Genomic DNA, 27,029 nt, shown 5'->3' on the forward strand with positions numbered 1-27,029 from the left:
ATTTTCTGGGTTTACCAAAGGATGCTGAATGATTCTTAATTCATACCTCTTTGTATCATTTTCATCTTACAGTTACTTATATTTCTTACACGTTTCCTTATAAGTTCTTTAAAGACAGTTCCCCTATGTAGCAATCTTTTTCTTCAGTATCTAACACAAGTACATTTAGTAGGCATTCACTTTCTATTGTGGGAATGAGCAAAAGATTTAAACTTTTTCTGGAGCATCTTTGATTTTCAGTGTGATTTGAGGATGCCATTCTTCCAAACATGCCTGCAGATAGTGAACTTTACCAGCTTATTTATGAAGCTCATTTATAAAAAGTTGAATCAACAACCTCTGAATTTTAGAGCTATGGTCTAATGTGAAATATTACATTCTGCGTAAGAGATCTGGTAATGATATTAATCATTGCCATTTAGCAGTCCCTCCTGTGAGCATTGATTGTGCTTTATTTTGTCAAGATTCTCTTGGTTGCAAGGGCAAAATCGCAATTTAGATGTCTTAAGCAGTTGGTGCAGTGGCACATGCCTATAATCCTAGCAGCATGGGAGGCTGAGATAGGAGGATCACAAGTTCAAGGACAGCCTTAGCAATTCAGTGAGGCCCTAAGCAACTTAGTGGGACCCTGTCTCCAAATAAATAAAAAACAAAAAAGGGCTGGGGATTTGGCTCAGTGTCGGGTTTCTGTTCTCGCGACTAAAAGGCTCAGGGTTTACTCTAGTTAAACTGGGCTAACTGGGCTTCACGAAATAACCACACAAGAGACACAAATACCTTTTTCTTTGGGGTTGCTGTGACGGCTCCTCTGACCTTAAGGGTCCACAGAAAGAGAGAGAGAGAGAGAGCACGCGCTGACCCCTTTTATTGAGAAGAAGCTATTCAAATGAGGCAAGCGGTCAGGTTTCAGGGGGCTGAGTCTATCTTCATGATGTCCACTGTCAGCAGGTTGACTGACACCTGGGTAGGCCACACCCAAGGGCACAGTAAGAGGAGGGGACACACACAAGGCACTTCCATGGAAGATTCTATCCTAAACAGGGCAAGGGGTTATATTACAAAGGAACAGGTGAGCATAGCTTCACCCATGGGGCTGTAGCAAGACACACCCATTTCTGTGACTGAGCGCCTCAGCACCCAGCTGGGGAGTGTAACTCAGTCACCCGTAAGGTTGGCCTCCCACATATTCCCCCTTTCTTAATATTAAAAAAAAAAAAAAAGGATGTAACTGGGAAATTTTTTTTCAGTCACTTGGCTCTTGGTCCAAGGTCATCACAATCTGCTATCGAAACACAAAAAGAATTAGTAGAAAACATATTATCTTCATAACAGTCAACACAATAATCTGGATTATTATTACCTTGCCAAACACTCATTAGAAGATTTTTAATCTTTTCCCAATTTTATTGGGACGCATTGTTTTGGCCATAGTAACAGACATTTTCATTGCCATGGCATTTAGGCCTCTTTGTAAACCATAGAGCAAAGGGCTCACTCACATTATTCATTACATTGTCTTTTAGAACATCATTACTTAGTTCTCATCCTTCCATCAGCACTTATCTGACCATGAAGGAAGTTGGATGTAATTTAAGTCAAACATTAGACATAGCCACAAAGGCCGAAATTGAATAAGCAAGGAATAATATTTAAAGTAGTCACTTTAGGGATTATGAGACCAGCAGTTTGTCTAGGTCTGGTTAATAGACATATACCTGTTTCAAAGCCTGAATATTAACTTCAGTATATTATAGTTCTGACATATTAGCTGGCAATAATTAATGAGGCAATAAGTTGTATTTTTATAGGCTACAGGATATTTATCATTTTTTCTCTTCACTCTCATATTTAAGGAGTTAATTAGGTCTGTCAGTAATACAAATACCCTTGGAAAAATTTATTTTAATAATCTTTCCAACAATTATCCATAAAGGTAAATGTAGTCTTAGTCACTAAAGTCCAGCATAATTGGCTGGCTTGGGTTTTTTTATCTGCTGTCTAGCATAAGTTTCTGTGTGGTCAATTTGTTGCTCGGCTATTTGGGTTAAATCTCCAGATTTTATACTGTAAATAAATAAATATCCTAAGCAAAAAGGGATTATTTGGAAAGATACTATTGTGTCTTGATTTGAAGGAAGTTGAACAATCTAGCTGTGGGAAGAGGAGTGTCTCAACTGAACTTGTTATGCAGCTGCAGCCCAGGAATGAAGCACTACTTCATATCAGCTAAGTCTATATCTCTTTATGGGCTGCATAAGCTGGAGACCAGCTTCCTCCTGTTCCTGGGGAACCTCATTGCTATCTAACTCAGATAGATGAACCCTCTTCTACTACCAGATAGATGAACCCTCTTTCCCAATCCAGGTCTGTAAATATCACAGGAAAACTCTGATTGGCCCAGCTTGAGCCTTCTCTGTCGTTTGGGCAGTGGACTCTAAAGGAAACATTGAGAAAAGATTGGCTGGGGGAGAAAGAATACTGGGCCAACAATTCCAAAGGTGTTCACTCCCTAGCCCTGTGTTCCTTCCTAAACAGAATGTTTTTGATATAGGTGATGTTATTTTCTGTTCTAGAAATTATGAAACTGTCCCTCTAGAAGGTTAGTGGTTTAACAGAGATCATACTATTCAATGGCAAGGCCAAGCATCAAATCCCAATGCTAAAAAACTCTTGCTTTAACTAATACAGTGCATTGTTTTCCATGCAATAAATAGAAAAGAAAAGAACTAGCAGGTAGATGGGAAGGTGGAAAATAGAAATGATAACAGAGTGATGAAAAATTTGTAAGTTTCTTCCTAGTACCTTGGATTTAGCATCTGTTTTTTTTTTTTCAAAGAACAGTCTAAAGCCATACCAGTTCTTCTGAAAATGAACAACCTTTTCTCCTTCCTGCAGTGAAAACAAATAGGATCTCAGTTTAAAATCTCTGAAAGACTGCCTGAATAAAGCAATATAAAGGCACAGAATAAGGCAATATAATTCTCTGATAGAGCAAACTTCAAAATTAGATGCATTTTAAGACTAGAGGCAATGTTGATTTCTTAAAGCATTTCCATTGGTTCAGAGCCCCTTTATCTACACAGGAGGCTAACAACAGGTCTTCAGAAAATAAGAGTATGGAGGGGAGAAGAAAGCAGTAGAGCCTGGGCCAGATCCCATACTGCTTATCTTCTTTGAATATGATCTAGTGTGGCTTGGGAGCCTGTTCAGAGGCTCCTTCAGAAGGCAAGGAAAATTAAGAGTAAGGGATACACTGAATGATGCACAGAAAAAATAGGTATTGTAATTGGTTTTGCTGAGACTTGGAAGCTAGCTCAGTGGGTTGCTTTTCATATCCTGAATATAGACTTTGAGTTAAAGAGGGCCACCATAGAAAGTGCTGCCTAATAACACCCTCAGATGCAGGCTGCAGCCACACATCGGTGCATGATTCAGAAAGTCCACGTAGAGGGAGAAATTCAGAGTAGATTGAAAGCAGATATTTTGGGGCAATTAGTTCTGTTTTTAGTCCACATCTAGTTTGGAATGGAAAGTAGCTACATTTTATTTTAAAGAGTGTCTAGGGACAATGCCAGAATCAATCTTTCAGCACATTTTCTGATTACCCAGGTAGTAAAAGTATTTTAGTATTTTTTAAAAATAAAATCCTTTTATAGTTCTTGTGATTCTTCCAATTACAAAATGTTCTTCTCTGTGTTATTGATTATTAGAGGTTAGATATCAAAATTAGGGTGTCTATGAGAATGGACTTTCTTGATAGAATGAATGCTTCAAGGAACTTTTTGACTCTGGAAAATGAATTATATTAAATTTCACCAACTTTAGTACATTGTTATAAAAAGCAAAAGTATTCCAGCCTGAAAAAAAAAATCTGTAATCTGGCAGACTGTTTATCTTTCTTAAAGACTATGAAATGTAAGATTGTGTGAGTCTTATTTGTTTGCTGGAGGAAAAAAGTGCTACTTTCAGTGGAGACAGTTCTGGTAGGATGCCAGATTGAGAATAAGGGGGGAACAGAGATAGAACTCTTTCCCTTAGGAAGGATGGTGTGTCCTTGTTTAGACTTAGAAATCTAAGTATAGACCTTAGCCCTTTCTGCCTTCCTGGCTGAATGTCATGTGTTCGGGGTGTTTGGCTATGTCAGCACGTCACTATAACATGACATGACCTGCAATATCACAGAATTTTATGCAAGCCATGCCCAAGAAGGTCAGTCTTTTCTAGTGGTCATTTGCCTGCAAGGTCTCCAATGTACTTTTTCATATAACCCAACAGTTTTTAGAAGTGTTCAGTGGGTTTAGAATTTACTGACCCCCTTGGAGCATCTAGGGCATTAGACTCCATGTTAGCCAAATAGATTATATCAGTAGCAAGTGTGATGCTGTGATTTTGAACTAATGCTTGTAATTGATCCCGGAAATTAGGGGGAGTGATGGGTGTCAGCGCTCTTCATACAGAGCAATAATCTCAGCATTGCCACTTGTATGATTGGCTCATTTTTTTCTCTTTTCAGTTCTGAAGATTGAACCTAGGGTCTTGCTAGGCAAGCACTCTACTACTGAACTACACCACCAGTTCTTTTTAAAATGTATTCTGAAAGAAGTTCTCACTAAATTGACGAGGCTGTCCTCCAACTAGCAATCTTCCTGCCTCAGCCTCCTGAGTAGCTGGAATTACAGGCATGCAACACTGTCCCTGGTGGTATTTTAAATCAGTTGGCAAAAATTTGTGGAATTCCAGCTATGCTATAGCTTTGGCTGATGCTGTAGGCAAGGTGACCATATAGCTTATTAACAGCATCACTTTTGACAGTGAGAGGGAGTTGTTAGTAATTATACTGAGTCAGTAGTCATCTACTGTGACTGTCCTGGCTAAACTAGGATGGATGAGTGCTTTAATTATAGGACACATTAGAAAGCTATTCATGTCCTTGGTGTATACTCAAAGGATTATATAACTCTTGTTAGACAGCTAATCCTTACACTTTAGACAATGCAAGAACATTATTAAAAAGTCCTTCTAAAATTATTCCATTGTACCTCCTGCAATGAGTTTCTCTTATACTGATTTATATAACAGACATTTATAGGCATCTCTTATCTTTAAAAATTACTCCCTTTAGCACTGGGATATAGCTCAGTGGTAGAATACTTGTCTTGCCTGAGCAAGTCCCTGAGTTCAGTACCCAGTTAAAAAAAAATTCTTTTACTCATCTATTACCCTATTTTCTTGTCTTCTCATAGCAAAAACTTGTTGGAAAAGTAGTTTATAGTAGGCATAATGCAAACTTTTTCTGTTAAAGACCATACAGTAAATGTTTCAGTTTTTGTGGACCGTATGGTCTCTGTGGTGACCATCCTCACTAGGGTGAAAAGTAATCATAGATAATACCTGAATGAGCCATTTCCCCCCAAAAAACATTATTTACAAAAGCAAATAGCAGACTGAATTTGGCCTACAGGTCATCATTTGCTTGTCCCTGCTCTGTATCACTGTTTCTCTCCATCATGGCACTCTCCGCTTCCATCCTCCTGCACTGCACTGAAACTGCTCTTGTCAAGGTCATCAGCACGCAACTTCCTTGTTGAGTTCAGTTGCAGTTTTCTATCTTAATCTTACATGAATTTTCTACAACATAAGATACAATCACTCCTTTCCTCCTTTAAATACTTTTGTTTGGCTTCTGTGACATCATTGTCCTTGGTTTTCTCTCATGTTGCTCACGATTTTCCTCTTGCATTTTTGTTCTTTTCTTTTGTTCTTTTCTTCATGACTTCCCAGTGTTAGTGCCTAAGGGCTCAATCCCTGGCTTTCTTGTCTTCTCTTCCATTCCTTGGCATATGGGACATATTCAGTATATTCTTGTTGAATGAGCGAAGAAGTGAATGAAATGCTGCCTGGTGTGGCTGGCACTCCAGCTGCCAAGGAACTTAGAGCAGTGTTTCAGCTGTAGGTCACCCTCAGTAAAGGGACAGTGCAGTGCATGTGTTCTACAAGTATGTAGCACTAACATCCTCCCAACTCCCTCCTGTTGCTGTCCTTACTCACAAAAGATACTACGGGTTGTCTTAGTTTTAATGTGTAGCATCCATATTTATAGGTTTTTATTTCCATAGACACATTTGGTTCACCATTCAAGTGTACCTTTCTAATTTCATTTCATTGGTATTTTAAGTGCAACACTATAGTTGTCTTCAAGTTTTGCTACAATACTGGAACCCCCATACACAGTTCTGATTTTTTTTTTTTAAAGACACAGTCTCCTGGAACTTTCCAAATCCAGAGCTCTCCCTATCCCTAACTTAGAGCCACCTGTATCTCTTTACAGGTTTTGAAGGTTATTGTGCGTGTACGCGCACGCATACACACACACACACACACAGATGTGCATGTCCTGTTTATTTGTTGTCATCAATAGCATGTAATCACCAAAATAGAGCAAAATGGCTTAGTTTTTAAATTAAAACTTTATGATGAAGATTGGTAAGAGTCCCAAGCATTTGCCTATATCTAAATTTTAGACTCTTATTTCACTACTATTTTGGTACAGTAAAATTGTCAGCATGTGTACAGTGAATCAAGATAGCTTTATGGTAATTTTCTTTTGAGGCTGGAATTGATTATGATGTAGTGATTGGTGCTGTCTTGCATTGCTTCTTGTTTTTCATTTATTTCTCTCATCTAGGCACTTGAAGAGGCCCAGAAAGCTATTCAACAACTCTTCGGCAAAATCAAAGATATCAAAGACAAAGCAGAAAAATCAGAACAAATGGTGAGTTTAGGTTTCCTCCTAGCTTTTTTGCATCCGCAGAGGAAGTTAGTTTCTCTCTCAGTCATGGTAATTAATGAACTTTTTCCCCCACTTCCTGCCAGCCACAGTCATCCACATCTCTCAGGCAAGTCCCTGTGAGTGCATTACGGACTGACTCAAGGGGAGCTGCTAGACAATGGTGACTCACCGTCCCTCCTGCACTACATTTTCATTCCCATATTTAAATAGGAAAAGTTTTCTTCTTTTCCCCAAAATAGTTTCCTAGTCATTTTGGATGCTTTTTCTCTAGCATTTGTTTATCACGTATTTCTCAATCAAGATACATGATGATATGTAACTTGGTAGCACACTAAAACTGGTCCTGGATCTGGGAGATGGGGTGCACCCTGCTCAGTTTACATACATATAGTTTTAATTAAGTTCTTTTTTTTTTTTTTTTTTTCCAGAATGAACTTTTTTTATTATGGCAAACAGAGTATCATGTTTAGAAACTTTGATAGACAGAAAATAGTTGAGTCATATATATTCCTTTGCTATTTTCACATCTAATTTTACTTAAAGTGTTAACATTACACATAAAAACCCAATAATTTTAATAAGAAATTGTTCAGTTTTACTTGCAACTTTGAGAGCCAAAATTCTAATACATATTGGAATCTAAAAGCTATTAGGAAATAGCAATAATAGAGACTACATATTTTAAATATTGGACAAATGAAGAGAGCATATATTGAGATATAAATCGGAAAGTATTTTCTAAAAGATTCTTAAATATACAGAATTAGTAATGTATGTTCTTTCAATATTCAAGCATTAAAAATGAATTTACCAAAAAAATCAACTTATATACAATTTTAAAAAACCCTACCAATGAAAAAAAAGAGAGGCACTACTTTTATCCACAAAAGGCATCCAGATGTTTTAACAGTTTAAAAATAAAAAGGGTCCAAAACAATTGACTCCTTAGAAATTAATTAAGTTCTTGTTCCTCAAATTTGTGGTTTCTTGGGATGTACTCAGATGGCCACTCTGCTGACCAAAGATCAGCAGTCACCACTGTTATTCCATGGAGACACTGAGATGCAATCTCCTGGATTGAAATTTTAAGTAATATGATGCATCTGGATTTCAGTTTCTTCAACTATAAAATAAGAATGACAGCATCTATGTCAACAGGGTTATTGTGAGAATTAAATATATGAAGAGAACTGAATAGAGTACTAGGGATTTGGATTTATGGTCCTTTCCAAAGAGTGAACTACGCCTACCAGGGGCTGTTGAAGTGTGATTATTAGGTGACACGTCAAATGCAACTTTTGCTAGAGTTTATTGTACTCATTTTTTGCTCATAAGTCATCTTCTGTTTCTAATTTGCTATTCTGGACTATGCTTCCTCTTCCAGATGGGGCATGCAATGACCTGTCATTCAAGTAAGCTGCGTCTGGCATTATTAGATGTCTTATTTGCTTCCCTGGACAGTGCTTTGCTAAGGGGAAGAGGAGGAAGGAATGAGGAGAGAACTGGTATTTGTTGAGTTCTTTTAATGTGCCAAGCATGGTGCCACTTCCTTTTTTTTGGCACTAGGGGTTGAACCAAGGGGCACTAGACCACTGAGCCACATCCCCTGCCCTTTTTTGTATTTTATTTAGAGACAGGGTCCCGTTGAGTTGCTTAGCATCTCGCTTTTTGCTGAGGCTGGCTTTCAATTCGAGATCCTTCTGCCTCAGCCTCCTGAGCTACTGGAATTACAAGCAGGTGCCACTATACCTGGGGTGCCACTTCCTTTTTTTTCCCCAAGAACAAATGAGGTTTATTCCAGAAAAGCAAGGTCAGTGTGACATTCAAAACCCAATATTAACCATGTGAACAAAACAAACAAAATCAGGTTCCACTTATGCTATCCTCCCCTATATTATGTCCACAAATTGACTTCCCACATATCCAGAGCAATGAGACTCATTTCATTTACTTCTTTTCTCTCATTCACACTCCTTCATTGCCGAATCAGGGTCTAAAAACTATTGTTCAGTAGTTATCCCATTTATCTATTTTTACTTTAGTTGCCTGTACTTTTGGGTCCATATCCAAAAAATAATTGACCACACTGATATCATAGAGGATTTCCTCTTATTTTCCTCCATCTATTTTACAGTTTGGATCTTATATTTAAGTCTTGATTTCACTTTGAGTTAGTTTCTATGAATGGTGTAAGACACAAGGTCTTATTTTATTCTTCTGTGTGTGAATAACCAGTTATCCCATTGCAGAAATTGTCTTTTCCCATTGTGTCTTCCTGGAATCTTTGTCAAAAATCAATTGATTTGTAATGTGTGGACTTATTTCTGGACCCAATGCCACTTCTTTTTTACATGCAATCTAACTTAGCCCTCCTGATGATCTTATGGACTAGGTTTCATTATCATTATTATTTTGACGATTATCATTTTATAGATTAGAAAACCTAGACTTGGTAAGGCTAAGAAGCTTGGCCTGTGACACAGAATTGAAAAGTGGTAGAGCTGGAATTTAGCCCTAGACCTGCCTAACTCTAAAATCTAGCATATCATGTTTGGATGCCCATGGACAACAAACAGGGTAAACTAACCATGAGTAATCAGTTCTGCAGAATCGGCTCATGTAAGTTTGACCTGAGCACCCCTTGCTGTACCAATGAGGCTTGTGTTTAGGGAAAAGCAAGTAGCTCAGTTTGTTTAAAGCAGCACAGGACATGTAATGGGAGTAAAGGAGATCCTGGGAATGCAGAAACTGGCCAGCTCTGGTGAGTGCAGTGAGAAAGTAAGGGATAGATTCTTGAGATTAGGCAGAGGAAGAATAGTCAGGATTTAATGGTTGATGAATAGTGCAGAGAATGAGAAGGGACACTAATGACTATGACTTTAAACATAGCAGTTAAAGTCCCTAATGATGTTAGGATTGAAGCTAAAACCATCTACAACTAAAAAAATTTAAAAAAAAAAGAATGTTTCTCAGTTATCATGGCCTTGGTTTAGTCAAAGAGTTCATTTAGGTGTCAGTAAAATTGGAGGACTTCTCCACCTTCTCTGTTGAATCCACTTTTCCCAGTGACTGAAGTACACCTGTTTTCCCAGATAGAGTCTCTTTCTCTCAGGCCTGCTGGAGCAGCACTCTCAGAATTTTATTCCCCAGATTGCCTTCTTGCTCCCTAAAGTCCCTCTTCTCTTACAATGCTCCATGTTAAGCTCATGTTACAGGAGTTAAATTTGAGATTTGAAAGCCTTTTTTTTTTTGCTGCAGACTAACCAATAAACCCTAATTCCATTAGTAAAGACCATCTCAGTAAAACTAGCTGCCTCACTCTCCATTTTGTGCTGAACCCAGTAGATTCATGCAGAAGTCACACTATTTTGACCTTATTCAAGAGGAGATGTGCTGGGCTGGGATTGTGGCTCAGCGGTAGAATGCTTGCCTCACATGTGTGAGACCCTAGGTTCGATCCTCAGCACCACATAAAAATAAAAATAAAGTTATTGTGTCCATCTATAACTAAAAACAAAAAGGAGATGTGCTGAACTTGGCTCCTGCACCCTATAAGCTCTTTGGGTCATTTTGTTGAGGGTGACAAATAAAATTAACTTATTTTTCACCATTGAGGGTTTTGTAACCCTGTTATATAAAGTCTGAAGAAATGCCAAATTAAATTTAAAGGGGCAGATTAGAAATGATTTTGATTTTGAATTGTGAGGATATTTGTGATTTCTCCAGGGCTATCTGAAGGTTTTTTTCCTTGCTTCATGTGCATTATTTTCTTGAGGAGTTGCTCACAAAAGTGTTAACAACTTTCTTAACATTTCTCTTTTCTGTTGTTTTTCAATATTTAGGTCAAAGAAATCACCCGTGATATCAAGCAGTTAGATCATGCCAAACGCCACCTGACCACCTCAATCACGACGCTAAACCACCTGCACATGTTGGCAGGTGGTGTGGATTCCCTTGAGTAAGCAATGTAGACTTCTCTTTGGGGCCCACAAGATTCAATCTGAGGGGGATCCAGAAAGTACGTGAGAATGATTCCAAGAATGGGATTCACACGTGAGCTATACCATTATGGCAGACAGGGTGATTCAGGTCCAGAATCACTCCCAGCAGCCTCTATTTTGGAAAGTTTTCCTGCTGGTATTGGACTGAGTTGCACAGTCTGTCACCTTCACCTATGGAAACAGATCTTTGATGTATCATCAACCCATCTTGGTTTTTTTTTTTTTTTTTTCTTTTTAAGATTGGGTGTTATTGTGTTGCCCAGGTTGGTCTTAAACTCGTGATCTTCCTGCTTCAGCCTCCCACTTTTTTTTTCCAAAGACGGAAGCTTCCTGTTTGGCTGATAGAGGGAATGAGACAGAGTACCTTAAAAATAGGTTTGAAAGTAGGAGCTGGTTATTTACTGGAAAGGATCCATCCAAATCCTCCTTCTCTAGCATTTCAGTTTACCTCTACAGTCTGTGTCAGGCTGAGAATTTCCTCTGATCCAGCCTCAGTGTAATTTCTTAAAGGACAGAGAAAGAGCCTCTTCACAGAAATGTTGATACAGTATCCAAAATCTTGGGATGATGGGAATAAAGGAATGCTTGGAAGGAAAGAAGAGAGAGCAGACTCCTTTGGAGCACTCCTGGGTGTAGCCTGGACATCAAGGAATCCCTAGTCTTTTCTCGTGCAAGGAGTGATCAGCCAGAGAACAAGTCAGCGGGACTGGAAGAACAGTTTGCGATATTCCTTTCCTCAAGTGTCCAGTGGTAGCAACATAACACCTTGGCTTGAACTTGAGCCTGCCTTTTCAAATGCCTCTGAAGGAAAATAATAAATTATACACTTAGTGTAAAAGAACAACCCTGATGAAAAATTTAGATCTAATAGTTGTACTTCCTTGTGTGTAACTGTTGATTTTATCTGCATCTTTTATTTAAGCTTCATTAACCTTACAGTAGGGAAAGTGAACATCTCTGACACAGAGTTGCTTATATTGGCTTAAAACCTACAGATTTAACCTGTAAATGTATATAGATGTGTATCCTGAAAGATAGTGTGGTTTGTCCATATGCTACAATCCTCAGATAGTAACATCTCTATCTCTGTTAAAACCCTGCTAATCCCATAATGCCCAATGCAAATCCAGATTCAAGTTGACAAGATTCTCCTCCCACCACCCAGTGAGAATCCATCTACTCACACATTTTTGTACCATTTGTAGCACATGACTTGTATTTCTATTTAATCTAGCAATTATTTTCATGTGTACTTGACTTTCTCCCTTATTGAATGGTGTCACCTTGAGGATTTGGGCCACATCTTTTTTTATTTTTTATTTTTCAAAATCACCCAGAACACAGCACCATACACATCCAGCATTTGGTAAATGTTTATTAAATTGAGTTGATGTATATTTTAGAGCTAGAGCAATTTTGTCTATGTCTATATCTCATGTCCTTAATGGGTTTTTTTGGTGTTGTTTTTAAAGAACTTTCAACTTCTAATTTCCTTGCAGAGCCATGACCAGGCGCAGACAGTATGGAGAAGTTGCTAATCTTCTTCAGGGTGTAATGAATGTTCTGGAACACTTCCACAAGTATATGGGGATTCCACAGATCCGGCAGCTTTCTGAAAGGTAAAATGTCACTGAAGAAAAGGTCATCATTTGAGAAAAGATGGCATAGGAAGTGCTTAAGCGCTGAGCTCTACATGCTCATGGTTGAATCTTATTGTATGAAGCAACCTCAGTTGTTATCTAATCTAAATCTGTATGATGTTGGGATCCCCCTATAATGCCACTTATAATGTCTTCTGAGCTACCTGTGTCAGATAGCTACTGTTGTATATATGCAAAATTCTTAGTGTCCACATTTGTGAAGGAAACTGTCCCAGTTATTTTCTTGTCATAAATAATCACAAAATCACAAAACTTGTTGTCTTGAAACAATTATTTTGTCCATGAAACTTGGCCTGGCTCAGTGAGAACTCTGTGCTCCATGCAGTGTCTGCTGAGGCAGCATGAGAGGGAATTGGAAGAACCAAGTTCATGGCTGATACATTGATGCTCATTGTCACTGGGAGCTCACTCAGGTGTGGACTGGGATCCCTGTTTTCCTCTGTGGGCTGCTTGGCCTTCCTCATTGTAAGATGGCTGGGTTCCAAGAATGAGCATCCCAAGAGAACTTGGCCTTGACAGCCACATAGCATCACTTCTGCTATAGCCACAAGACTTTCAAGGTTCAAGAGGAAAGAACTCTTCCCTTACCTGCTCAATTGGAGAACTGTCGAAGTCACATTGGTAAAAGAGCATGTAGGCTGGGATGTATGGCTGGGCAATTTGTGTGTGTGTGTGTGCTTGGGATCAAGCCCAGGGCCTCACTCATGCCTGGTAAATGCTCTATCCCTGAGCTACATCCCCATCCTTACTGTGACAATCTTTAGAAAATATGCCACTAGAACTTCAGATATGATAAAATTATGACTTTCTCTCTAACTTTATTCTTTCCTTCCTACCACTGTTTCCTTTTAATCTCAAATGCAGATCCAATAAGAAGAAAGATAGATGCTTATAGCAAAGAAATATGAGGCTTCTAAAGGAGGGTGAGATGTGGTTAATTCATTGCCTTTTCTATTAGAAAACACTAAGGAAGAGATAATGGTGACTGACAAATTCTAACCTTCCTTGCAGCAAAGAAGAAATGAAAGGGCAGCAACCATCATGTTCGAATCTCTTTCTTAGTAAGGCCTGACTGCAGCAGATTTTTTTCTTCTTCTTTCTTTTCCTTTTTTTTTTTTTTTTTGTACTGGTGATTGAGCCAGGGGTGTTCTACTGTTGAGCTATATACCCAGCTATTTTTATTTTTTATATAGTCTCTCTCAGTTACGAAGCTGGTCTTGAACTTGCGATCCTCCTACCTCAGCCTCCTGAGATGCTGGGATTATAGGTGAGCATCACTGTTCGTGGCCAGACTTCTCTTTTCCTAAATTTCTTTATATTTAATTATATAAGTAATTCTTGTGTACATTCTCCTTCATTTAAAAAAGTGAAAAACACAAATGAGATTTAAGTTTCCTTTAACTGTACTTCAAATCCCATTACTCTTCCTATAGAGAGTGACTGTTATGAATTTAATGCTTATCCCTCTGGAAATTTTTTTTTCTTTTTTTGACAGAGTCTCATTATGTGGTCCAGGTTGGCCTCAACTTCCTGGGCCCAAATGATCGTCCTACTTCAGTATCCTAAATTGCTGGGACTATAGGCACACGCCCTCTGCCTGGCCCTCCAGATTTTTATTTGTTCATTTACATGAATCTATACTTGCATTTTGTGGTTTTGTTTTAAGTAGATGCCTTTATACTACTTACTTTGTTCTGAAACCTGCTTTTCATTTTCAACCTAGCAACATATTTTAGGTTCCGCCCCCACATTAATATGTATAGATCTAACTCATTCTGTGCATGGAATTCCAGAGTATAACAGTCCACAGATTATTTAACCATTTTCATTTCAGTAGATTTTTCCTAATTTTTAAAATATACCTCCTTTCATACATATTCAAGTATTTCTTTAGAGTAGATTGAGTCACAAGATTATATACATTTAAAATTGTGATAATTATTACTTATTCCCCCGCCTCAAAAAAAAGCTTTGTATTTTTATAGTATCACCTGTAAGGACATGACTGCCCACTTCCCTGTACTTTCAACAACATTTGATACTATCAGTTTTCATTTGTATCAATCTGATTGAAGAAAAATGTATCTAGTTGTGCTGCTTTTCATTTCCTGGGTTACCTGTGAGGCTAATGTTTTTTCCTTTTGATGACTGGTTATGTACATTTCCTTGGTGAAGTGTGTTTTAATTTTTAGAAATTCTTCTTCCTTTTTTTTTTTTTTTTTCTTTTATGATACTGGGGATTGAGAACCCAGGGCTTCACACATACTAAGCAATCACTCCACCCACTAAACTACATCCTCAACTCTCTTTAATTATATTTTATTTTGAGACAGGGTCTTGCTAAGATCCCCAAGTTGCCCTAGGACTTGTGATCCTCTTGCTTCAGCCTCCTAAATAGCTATGATTGAAGGCTTTTGCACCACCATACTTGGTTGCTTAATAGGAATTAATTATGTATTGTGGATAGTGTCCCATGATATCTAGGTAGATCATGCCTATAAAACCATTTGAGTGTATTACATATTTTAGATGCAGATCTTTGTTCTTTTAATTTCTTCTATGATAATTAGATAGTTTACTTTTTTAATTTTTAAAATTGTGGTAAATATATATAACACAAAATTTATCATTTTAACTATTTTTGAGAGTATAATGCAGTGACATTAAATACACTTAAATTATTATCTAAGTATCGTCACTATGCATTTGTAGAACTTTTTCATCATTCCAAACAGACTGTGTACCCATTAAATATTAACTTCCATTTCTTCCTCTCTCTCCTCTGATTCTGTGAATTTGCCTGTTCTTGCTATCTTATATAAGTGGACTCAAACAAGATTTGTCCTTTTGTGTCCAGCTTATTTCACTTAACATGACATTTTCAAGATTAATCCTAGTTCTAGCATGCATTAATTCTCTTCCTTCTTAAAGTTGATATTCCATTGTATTTGTATACCAGATTTTGTTTATCCATTCACCTGTTGATGGACATTTGGGTTGTTTATGTTTTTTAGCTATTGTATTTTTGGTATTTATCATTACCTGCTAAAATGTGAAGTCAATCTGATTCTTAAGCCTTTATAAGATGATCTGTTTTTGTTGGTTTTTCTTTTGCTTTGGTTGCGTTTCAGATTTAGGGCTAGGAGGATTGGGGAATTTTTTTAATATTTATTTTTTAGTTTTAGTTGGATACAATACCTTTATTTTATTTATTTTTATGTGGTGCTAAGGATCAAACCCCACGTGCTAGGCAAGTGCTCTATTGCTGAACCACAATCCCAGCCCAAGATTAGTGAATTTTATTAGGATACAGTCCTTTTTTATTTGTATTGCACTGTACTTTTTATATCTTTAATCTAAAGACTTATATGTTTCTTTTTAATTTTTTTTCTCCTACTGGGCAACCCACTTCAGTGCCAGCAGCCTACAGGCAGAGGCCAGACAGTGATTCAGGGCCACAGTTTGCTCCGGCATGGGACACTATGAGAGGCTCAGGAGAACAGGAGTTTCTTAAGTTCTAAGAAATTGTTCTCTTTTATTCTTTTCTTTGAGTAGTCTTTATGATTTGTTTTCTCTATTCTCTCCTTGTAGAATTCCTATTACATGAATGTTGGAACTTCTAAATTTGCCATATTATTTTTACGTGTGTGTGTGTGTGTGTGTGTATAGTATAGTGTATATATACTACTTTTCCATCTTTTTGCCCTTTGGGACTGCTTTTTAAAAGAATTCCTCAATTCAGTGTTCTGTTTTAATTTATTCTTTACTTTTGTCTATCCTGCTATTTGGCTAAGCTATTGACTTTTTTATTTAATAATCAAGCTTTTTAATTTCTAGGAAATCTAGCTGTTTTTTCCCCCCATGGATGATAGCCTCTTAAATCTCTCAGAGAATATAAATTACACGTAACTGAAAGGTCTGAATTGCCTGATTTGCATGGTAACTCTCTTTCTTGGTGTTAGCATTCTTCAAATATGTGGTGATTCTGGGGCTGGGGATGTGGCTCAAGCGGTAGCGCGCTCGCCTGGCATGCGTGCGGCCCGGGTTCGATCCTCAGCACCACATACAAACAAAGATGTTGTGTCTGCCGAAAACTGAAAAATAAATATTAAAAAAAAAAAATTCTCAAATATGTGGTGATTCTTAGCTGAAAGCTCATTTTTTATTTTTGACATTCTCTGTTAGTCTGATCAGGAATGTTGTTTTACTGCCACCTAATAGTGGAGGAGAGGTGGGGTGTGCTGCTCGGTTCAGTTGTACAACAGATGGCTCTTGTAAGGTGAGGTGCAGGAGCTGCCAGGTGGTTGTGCCAGGGGCTGATCTTCTGCTCTTGGAGGCTCCCTGTTCTTGGATGTTATCAGCAACTCTGGCTACTGCTGAGGTTCTCAGACCCAAGGGCCCACACCCAGTGCCTGACTATGCATTCCGGATGAGGATGCAGACGTGGACACTGGCTTAAATGTTTCTATTGCAAGAGTCCAGTGTATCCTGCTGGAGTTTGCCTCAGGATCCCCTGCTGCTCCTGGTATCCACCACCTTCCTGTCTTTCATTTTTAAGAAGCATTGTTAGGCATTAATGTTTGTCTTTAATCTTGTCCCACCAGGAAGTCTTCAGAGTGTCTAGTTTACCACTTCTTCTCTTGCTTGGTTCTGGATTTTTATTCAGATATTTTCAAATTTCTAAGGATTTGAGGCAGGAAAGGGAGGTTACAACATGTGCTCAGTGTGCCATCTCATAGTGGAAATGCCAAGAAGTTACTAAGGAATGTCGGAATAGAGCTTGGCAGAATACTAGGGAAATCACCACCCTTTCCCTCATCCTTCCTAACCCCTTCACACATAGAGCTGGCTGATTGCCTTATCAGACTAGAAATGTGAAGCAGCCAAGAAAGCCCATGAACAGAACTGTATGAGCTGCAAGAGAGAAGGAAGCTCTGATGGAGAAGGCAGTCTTGCTCAGTAGGTGGTGAGGATCATCATCTCTCATGATGATCTACAGTTGATACTTTTTCCCCATTCATTCATTTTTTTCCTTCATCTATCTTCCAGACCTTTACTATCTACCTTGTATATTCTAGGTCCTGTGCTGAGGTAATAAAGGCACCAAGATAAAAAATACAAACTCTCTACCCTCAAAGAGTTCACCATTTTTGTATGGAGAAGAAGAAAGACACTAATAGAAAATTCTAGTATAGCACAGATGCAACAAAACTAGTATGTGCTGTAGAAAGTATATACGATCTTGGGAGAGGAATTGATAGAGTGAAGCAGGGAGTGAGGGTGGGTTTCACAGAAGAGTTCAATTTTAATATGAATCTTAAAAGGAGGATCTTACCACCAAGATAAGAAGTGGTAGGGGAGGGGGAGGACATCATATCATGGTACTTCTGCTGCATAGGTAGATATGGTCACAGTTTATATGTCTTTCTAAAGACTTTATTTTGTGTTTTTTATAGTAAAAACTTTTTTAAGCAGAAAGGGACATGGTCTCATTTATGTTTTATAAAGTCTGATGGATTATATATACAAGAGGTAGAGATGAGGAGAATGGCATAGCCTGGAAAAGATAAGAACCTTGGAAGAAGGTGTGTTTAGGAGTGAGCTGCCAGATGGTTGTATGGAAGGAATATGACACATCATTGATATCAGGAATATGACAGAACCAACATGTATAGCAGCATAGATATTCGATAAGGTTGTCAAGACCATTCATTGAAGAAAAAGCAGTGTTTTCAATAGTGCAGGGGAAGCTGGATATCAACATACCAGAGATTAAAGTTGGATCATAAGCTGGCACCATATATAAAAATTCATTCAAAATATATCTATGACTTAAATGTAAGACATGAAATTATAAAATTCTCAGAACAAAATATAGAGCAAATCTTCACAATATTGGATTTGGTAATGATTTCTTAGATAATGACACAAAAGACATAGGCAGCAAAAGAAAAAGTAAATAAAATGGATTTCATGAAAAATTTTAAAATGTGTCCATCTAAAGCACTATCAAAAGAGTGAAAAAAGCAACCCACAGAACAGGAGAAAGTATTTACCAATCCTATTATCAGACAGAGCTCTAGAATATATACAAAACTCTTAAAACTCAACAACACAAAAACAGCCTGATTAAAAAATAAGTAAAAGACTAGAATAGACATGTCTCTAAAGAAGATATACAAATGGCCAAAAGCACATGAGATAATTAGTTCAGAATCTGTAATCATTAGAGAAATCCAATAAAATCTCACAATAGTGAGATACCACCTAATGCCCATTAGAAGGCTGCTGTTAAAAAAAAAAAATCCCAGGGCTGGGGTTGTGGCTCAGCAGTAGAACATTTGCCTAGCACGTGTAGGCACTGGTCACTGGGTTCAATCCTCAGCACCACATGAAAATAAATAAGTAAAATAAAGGTATTGTGTTCAACCACAACTAAATAAAAAAAAAAAAACAGTTGGGTGTGGTGACACACACCTATAATTCCAGGAGCTTGGGAGGTTGAGGCAGGAGGACCAAAAGTTCAAAGCCAGCCTCAGCAACTTATCAAGGCACTTAGCAACTCACAAGACCCTGTATCTAATTTGATATATATATATAAAATATAGAGAGGGAACTGTGACCACGCACAGAGCAGGCCCAGCGGCCTGCTGAGGGGCAGAGCCGCCCCCCACCCCCCGCGCCTGCCAGGTAGGTGGAACTGTGACCACGGACAGAAAAGGCCCAGGGGCCCGCGGCGGGACAGAGCTTCCAATCACTCCTGCAAGGTAGGCGGGCCTGCGACCCACCGGCAGAAGAGGAGCAGCGGCCTACTGAGAGGCTGAGCCGCCCCCTCCCCCTGCACCGGCAAAGTAGAGGGAACTGTGACCATGCACAGAGCAGGCCCAGCGGCCTGCTGAGGGGCAGAGCCGCCCCACACCCCCCGCGCCTGCCAGGTAGGGGAACTGTGACCACCGACAGAAAAGGCCCAGTGGCCCACGGCGGGACAGCTTCCAATCACTCCTGCAAGGTAGGCGGGCCTGCGACCCACCGGCAGAAGAGGAGCAGCGTCCTGCTGAGAGGCAGAGCCGCCCCCTCCCCCTGCGCCGGCAAGGTAGAGGGAACTGTGACCACCCACAGAACAGGCCCAGCGGCCTGCTGAGGGGCAGAGCCGCCCCCCACCCCCCGCGCCTGTCAGGTAGGCGGAACTGTGACCACTGACAGAAAAGGCCCAGTGGCCCACGGAGTGGCAGAGCTTCCAATCACTCCTGCAAGGTAGGCGGGCCTGCGACCCACCGGCAGAAGAGGAGCAGCGTCCTGCTGAGAGGCAGAGCCGCCCCCTTCCCCCAGCGCCTGCAAGGTAGACGGAACTGTGACCACCATCAGAACAGGCCAGACCTGCAACCGAGAGACAGAACAGGCCCAGTGGCCTGAGGAAGGGTAGAGCCGCCCCCCCCCCCCCCGCGCCTGCAAGGTAGGCGCACCTGCGACCCACTGGCAGTACAGCCCCAGAGGCCTGCAGAGGGGCAGTGCCGCTGCCTGCTCCTGCAAAGTAGACAGAACTGTGACCACCGACAGAACAAGCCTAGCGGCCCGCAGAGGGACAGAGCCTCCGCCCGCGCCTGCGAGGGAGACTTTGCAACTATACAAGACCAATATAAATATATAGGGGGAAAATTCAATAGCACAACAGTTTCACCAAGTAGAAAGGAACGCGAACAGTATGAAGAGACAAGGAAAGAAAGGACCACAAGCATTGCAGGTCAACTCAACGTTAGAAGAGGTAATAGCTGCAGCAGATGGAATGTCAGATAAAGAATTCAGGATATACATGCTTCAGATGATCTGGAGTCTCAAGGAAGACATCAGACAGCAAAATCAGACAATGAAAGATCACTTCAACAATGAATTACATAAACAAATCCAAGAAGCAAAAGATCAACTATACAGGGAAATAGAGGTTATAAAAAACAAACAAACAGAAATCCTAGAAATGCAGGAAGCAATAAGCCAACTTAAAAACTCAATTGAGAATACTACCAGCAGAGTAGAACACTTAGAAGACAGAACATCAGACAATGAAGATAAAGTATTTCAACTTGAAAAGAACATAGACAGCTCAGCAAGACTGTTAAGAAACCATGAGCAGAACATCCAAGAAATATGGGATAACATCAAGAGACCAAATTTAAGAGTCATTGGGATACAGGAAGGGACAGAGTTTCAAACCAAAGGAATGAGCAATCTATTCAATGAAATAATACGAGAAAACTTCCCAGACTTGAAGAATGAGACAGAACCCCAAATCCTAGAAGCCTACAGGACGCCGAATGTGCAAAATCATAAGAGACCCACACCTAGACACATTATAATGAAGATGCCCAACATACAGAATAGGAGAGAATTTTAAAAGCTACAAGAGAAAGGAAGCAGATCACATTTAGGGGTAAGCCAATCAGGATAACAGCTGATCTTTCAACACAGACTCTGAAAGCTAGAAGATCCTGGAATAACATATTTCAAACACTGAAAGAAAATGGGTTCCAACCAAGAATTGTGTATCCAGTGAAATTAAGCTTCAGGATGGAAGATGAAATTAAAACCTTCCACGATAAACAAAAGTTTAAAGAATTCGCAGCTAGAAAACCATCTCTTCAAAACATCCTTGGCAAAACATTACAGGAAGAGGAAATGGAAAATAACAATGAAAACCAACAGTGGGAGGTAGGACACTAAAGGGGTGAAAATAATCAAAGAGGAAAACAAACCATGTTTAGTAACAGAAATAAACAAATATGGCTGGAAGAACAACCCATATCTCAATAATAACCCTAAATGTTAATGGCTTAAACTCACCAATCAAGAGACACAGGCTAGTAGAATGGATCACAAAACAAGACCCAACAATATGCTGCCTACAGGAGACGCATTTGATAGGAAAAGACATACATAGGCTGAAGGTGAAAGGTTGGGAAAAATCATATCACTCATATGGACTTCGGAAACAAGCAGGAGTGTCCATACTCATATCAAATAAAATAGATTTCAAGCCAAAGTTAATCAAAAGGGATGAAGAGGGACACTACATACTGCTCAAGGGAACCATACACCAACAAGACATAACAATCATAAATATATATGCCCCAAACAATGGTGCAGCTATGTTCATCAAACAAACTCTTCTCAAGTTCAAGAGTCTAATAGACCACCATACAATAATCATGGGAGACTTCAACACACCTCTATCACCACTGGACAGATCTTCCAAACAAAAGTTGAATAAGGAAACTATAGAACTCAATAACACAATTAATAACCTAGACTTAATTGACATATATAGAATATACCACCCAACATCAAGCAGTTACACTTTTTTCTCAGCAGCACATGGATCCTTCTCAAAAATAGATCATATATTATGTCACAGGGCAACTCTTAGACAATATAAAGGAGTAGAGATAATACCATGCATCCTATCTGATCATAATGGAATGGAACTGAAAATCAATGATAAAAGAAGGAAGGGAAAAGAATACATCACTTGGAGAATGAACAATAGGTTACTGAATGATCAGTGGGTTATAGAAGACATCAAGGAAGAAATTAAAAAATTCTTAGAGATTAATGAAAACACAGACACAACATATCGGAATCTATGGGACACATTGAAAGCAGTTCTAAGAGGAAAATTCATTGCTTGGAGTTCATTCCTTAAAAAAAGAAAAAACCAACAAATAAATGATCTCATACTTCATCTCAAAATCCTTGAAAAAGAAGAGCAAAACAACAGCAAAAGAAGTAGAAGGCAAGAAATAATTAAAATCAGAGCTGAAATTAATGAAATCGAAACAAAAGAAACAATTGAAAAAATTGACAAAACTAAAAGTTGGTTCTTTGAAAAAATAAACAAAATCGACAGACCCTTAGCCATGCTAGCGAAGAGAAGAAGAGAGAGAACTCAAATTACTAACATACGGGATGAAAGAGGCAATATCACAACAGACACTTCAGAAATACAGAAGATAATCAAAAATTATTTTGAATCCTTATACTCCAATAAATTAGAAGATAGTGAAGGCATAGATAAATTTCTTAAGTCATATGATCTGCCCAGATTGAGTCAGGAGGATATAGACAACCTAAACAGACCAATATCAATTGAGGAAATAGAAGAAACCATCAAAAGACTACCAACTAAGAAAAGCCCAGGACCGGATGGGTATACAGCAGAGTTTTACAAAACCTTTAAAGAGGAACTAATACCAATACTTTTCAAGCTACTTCGGGAAATAGAAAAAGAGGGAGAACTTCCAAATTCATTCTACGAGGCCAACATCACCCTGATACCTAAACCAGACAAAGACACTTCAAAGAAAGAAAACTACAGACCAATATCTCTAATGAACCTAGATGCAAAAATCCTCAATAAAATTCTGGCCACTCGGATACAAAAACTTATCAAAAAAATTGTGCACCATGATCAAGTAGGATTCATCCCTGGGATGCAAGGCTGGTTCAATATACGGAAATCAATAAATGTTATTCACCACATCAATAGACTTAAAAATAAGAATCATATGATCATCTCGATAGATGCGGAAAAAGCATTAGACAAAGTACAGCATCCCTTTATGTTCAAAACTCTAGAAAAACTAGGGATAACAGGAACATACCTCAATATTGTAAAAGCAATCTATGCTAAGCCTCAGGCTAGCATCATTCTGAATGGAGAAAAATTGAAGGCATTCCCTCTAAAATTTGGAACAAGACACGACTTCTGTTCAACATAGTTCTCGAAACACTGGCCAGAGCAATTAGACAGACGAAAGAAATTAAAGGCATCAAAATAGGAAAAGAAGAACTTAAATTATCACTATTTGCAGATGACATGATTCTATACCTAGCAGACCCAAAAGGCTCTACAAAGAAACTATTAGAGCTAATAAATGAATTCAGCAAAGTGGCAGGATATAAAATCAACACGCATAAATCAAAGGCATTCCTGTATATCAGCGACAAATCCTCTGAAATGGAAATGAGGACAACCACTCCATTCACAATATCTTCAAAAAAAATAAAATACTTGGGAATCAACCTAACAAAAGAGGTGAAAGACTTATACAATGAAAACTACAGAACCCTAAAGAGAGAAATAGAAGAAGATCTTAGAAGATGGAAAAATATACCCTGTTCATGGATAGGCAGAACTAACATCATCAAAATGGCGATATTACCAAAAGTTCTCTATAGGTTTAATGCAATGCCAATCAAAATCCCAACGGCATTTCTTGTAGAAATAGAGAAAGCAATCATGAAATTCACAAAAACAATGCTAAGCAGGAAGTGTGAATCAGACGGTATAGCGATACCAGACTTCAAACTATACTACAGAGCAATAGTAACAAAAACAGCATGGTACTGGTACCAAAACAGGCGGGTGGACCAATGGTACAGAATAGAGGACACAGAAACCAATCCACAAAACTACAACTACCTTATATTTGATAAAGGGGCTAAAAGCATGCAATGGAGGAAGGATAGCATCTTCAACAAATGGTGCTGGGAAAACTGGAAATCCATATGCAACAAAATGAAACTGAATCCCTTTCTCTCGCCACGCACAAAAGTTAATTCAAAATGGATCAAGGAGCTTGATATCAAATCAGAGACACGCCGTCTGATAGAAGAAAAAGTTGGCTACGATCTACATACTGTGGGGTCGGGCTCCAAATTCCTCGATAGGACACCCATAGCACAAAAGTTAATAACTAGAATCAACAAATGGGACTTACTCAAACTAAAAAGTTTTTTCTCAGCAAAAGATACAATAAGAGAGGTAAATAGAGAGCCTACATCCTGGGAACAAATCTCTACTCCTCACACTTCAGATAGAGCCCTAATATCCAGAGTATACAAAGAACTCAAAAAATTAGACAATAAGAGAACAAACAACCCAATCAACAAATGGGCCAAGGACCTGAACAGACACTTCTCAGAGGAGGACATACAATCAATCAACAAGTACATGAAAAAATGCTCACCATCTCTAGCAGTCAGAGAAATGCAAATCAAAACCACCCTAAGATACCATCTCACTCCAGTTAGATTGGCAGCCATTATGAAGTCAAACAACAACAAGTGCTGGCGAGGATGTGGGGAAAAGGGTACACTTGTACATTGCTGGTGGGACTGCAAATTGGTGCAGCCAATTTGGAAAGCAGTATGGAGATTTCTTGGAAAGCTGGGAATGGAGCCACCATTTGACCCAGCTATTCCCCTTCTCGGTCTATTCCCTAAAGACCTAAAAAGAGCATGCTACAGGGACACTGCTACATCGATGTTCATAGCAGCACAATTCACAATAGCTAGACTGTGGAACCAACCTAGATGCCCTTCAATGGATGAATGGATAAAAAAAAATGTGGCATTTATACACAATGGAGTATTACTCTGCATTAAAAAATGACAAAATCATAGAATTTGCAGGGAAATGGATGTCATTAGAGCAGATTATGCTAAGTGAAGCTAGCCAATCCCTAAAAAACAAATGCCAAATGTCTTCTTTGATATAAGGAGAGTAACTAAGAACAGAGTAGGGTCGAAGAGCATGAGAAGAAGATTAACATTAAACAGGGATGAGAGGTGGGAGGGAAAGGGAGAGAGAAGGTAAATTGCATGGAAATGGAAGGAGACCCTCAGAGTTATACAAAAGTACATACAAGAGGAAGTGAGGGGACGGGGAAAAATAATATAAGGGGGACAAACGAATGTCAGTAGAGGGAGCAGAGAGAGAAGAGGGGAGGGGAGGGGAGGGGGGATAGTAGAGGATAGGAAAGGCAGCAGAATACAACAGACACTAGTATGGCAATATGTAAATCAATGGATGTGTAACTGATGTGATTCTGCAATCTGTATATGGGGTAAAAATGGGAGCTCATAACCCACTTGAATCAAATTGTGAAATATGATATATCAAGAACTATGTAATGTTTTGAACAGCCAACAATAAAAAATTAAAAAAAAAATAAAATAAAATATATATAGGCTGGGGATGTAGCTCAGTGGTTATGCACCCCTGGGTTCAATCCCCAGTATCATAAAACCCAACACAGGAAATAATGAGTGTTGGCAAGGATGTGGATGTGGAGAACTGGAAACTCTTGTGCACTGTTGGTAGGAATGTAAAATGGTATAGTAAGGCAGTTTCTTTAAAGATGCAATGATGCACATTTGTAATTCCAGCTACTCAGGAGGATGAGGCAAAAGGATCAAAATTTTAAAAGATAGCCTGGGCAATTTAATAAGACTCTTTTTCAAAATAAAATAATAAGAAGGGCTAGGGATGTAGCTCATTGTTAGAACACTTTCCTAGCAAGGCCCTGAATTCAATCCCTCGTACTACAGGGGGAAAAAATATTAAAATTAGAATTACCATGCTATCCAGCAAATTCACTTGTGGGTATGTTCCCCAAAGAATTGAGAGCCTATCTAAAAATATCTAGGAGATATTAGTATACCCATGTACTAGAATGCCCTTGGATAAAAATGGCATGTTTACTCATAACTTAGGCACATTCTCCCCTACACAGATTGAGCATCCCTAACCAAAAACTTTGAAATCAGAAATGCTTTGAAATCTGAAACTTTTTGAATGCTAACATGACACTCAAAAAAAGTCTGTACAGATATTTCAAAACCTGAAAAACTCTGAAATCTGAAACACTTCTGGTCTCAGGGAAACAAATCAGAGTTATTCAAATTGTACTTTAAGCTGGGCATAGTGGAGCATGCCTGTAATCCCAGTGGCTCAGGAGGCTGAGGCAGGAGGATCACAAGTTCAGCAATGGCAAGGCTTAAGCAACTTAGTGAGACCCTGTCTCTAAATAAAATATAAAATGGGGCTGGGGATGTGGCTCAGTGGTCAAGTGCCTCTGAGTTCAATCCCTGGTACAAAAAAAAAAAGGGGGGGGGGGCTGGGGTTATGGCTCAAGCGGTAGCGCGCTCGCCTGGCATGCGTGCGGCCCGGGTTCGATCCTCAGCACCACATACAAATAAAGATGTTGTGTCCTCCGAAAACTAAAAAATAAATATTAAAAAATTCTCTCTCTCTCTCTCTCTCTCTCTCTCTCTCTCTCTCTCTTTCTCTCTCTCTTTAAAAAAAATCAAACTTTCCTTTAAATCATCTCTAGATTTCTTATAATATGTAATACATTGTAAATGCTATGTAAATAGTTGTTACACTATATCTTTTAGGGAATAATGACTACAAAAGGTACTCATATTTAGTTTGGACACTTTTATTTTTATTTAATTTTGTGTGTGGTGCTGGAGACTTAACCCACAGCACCTGTGAATGTACACACTGTACCATCATTAGCCCCATCAAACACTTTTTTTTTCTGCAATATTTTTGATCTGTAGTTGGTTGAATACACTGATGCAGAACCCACAGATACAGAAAACTGTGTTTGACTAAAGATTCCACACATAGGAGAGATCATGCAGTATTTTTCTTTCTGTGTCTGGCTAATTTCACTTAACATAATGCCCTCCAGATTTATCTATGTTGTTGAAAATGGTAGGATCTTCTTTTAAAAA

The 27,029-nt window shown here is 38.8% G+C and overlaps 1 protein-coding gene and 1 non-coding gene across 2 annotated transcripts in view; one reads left to right on the top strand and one right to left on the bottom strand.

The window, feature by feature from the left end:
- The window catches only part of Vps53 (VPS53 subunit of GARP complex), a 160,096-nt gene that overhangs the window by 34,648 nt on the left and 98,419 nt on the right, over window positions 1-27,029 (top strand). The window contains exons 5-7 of the mRNA XM_046446900.2: window positions 6,686-6,772; window positions 10,633-10,748; window positions 12,291-12,410. Coding sequence (XP_046302856.1) covers window positions 6,686-6,772; window positions 10,633-10,748; window positions 12,291-12,410 — 323 coding nt within the window. The remainder of the gene's footprint in view (window positions 1-6,685; window positions 6,773-10,632; window positions 10,749-12,290; window positions 12,411-27,029) is intronic.
- Window positions 15,847-15,981, bottom strand: LOC124094344 (small nucleolar RNA SNORA42/SNORA80 family). Its single transcript, XR_006852200.1, has one exon. It is a non-coding gene; the product is annotated as a small nucleolar RNA SNORA42/SNORA80 family (small nucleolar RNA).

The sequence above is a fragment of the Marmota monax genome, unplaced genomic scaffold (genome assembly GCF_021218885.2).
Source record: "Marmota monax isolate L192 unplaced genomic scaffold, Marmota_monax_Labrador192_F-V1.1 WCK01_AAM20220418_F8-fsc00138, whole genome shotgun sequence".
In the NCBI taxonomy this organism is placed as follows: domain Eukaryota; kingdom Metazoa; phylum Chordata; class Mammalia; order Rodentia; family Sciuridae; genus Marmota; species Marmota monax.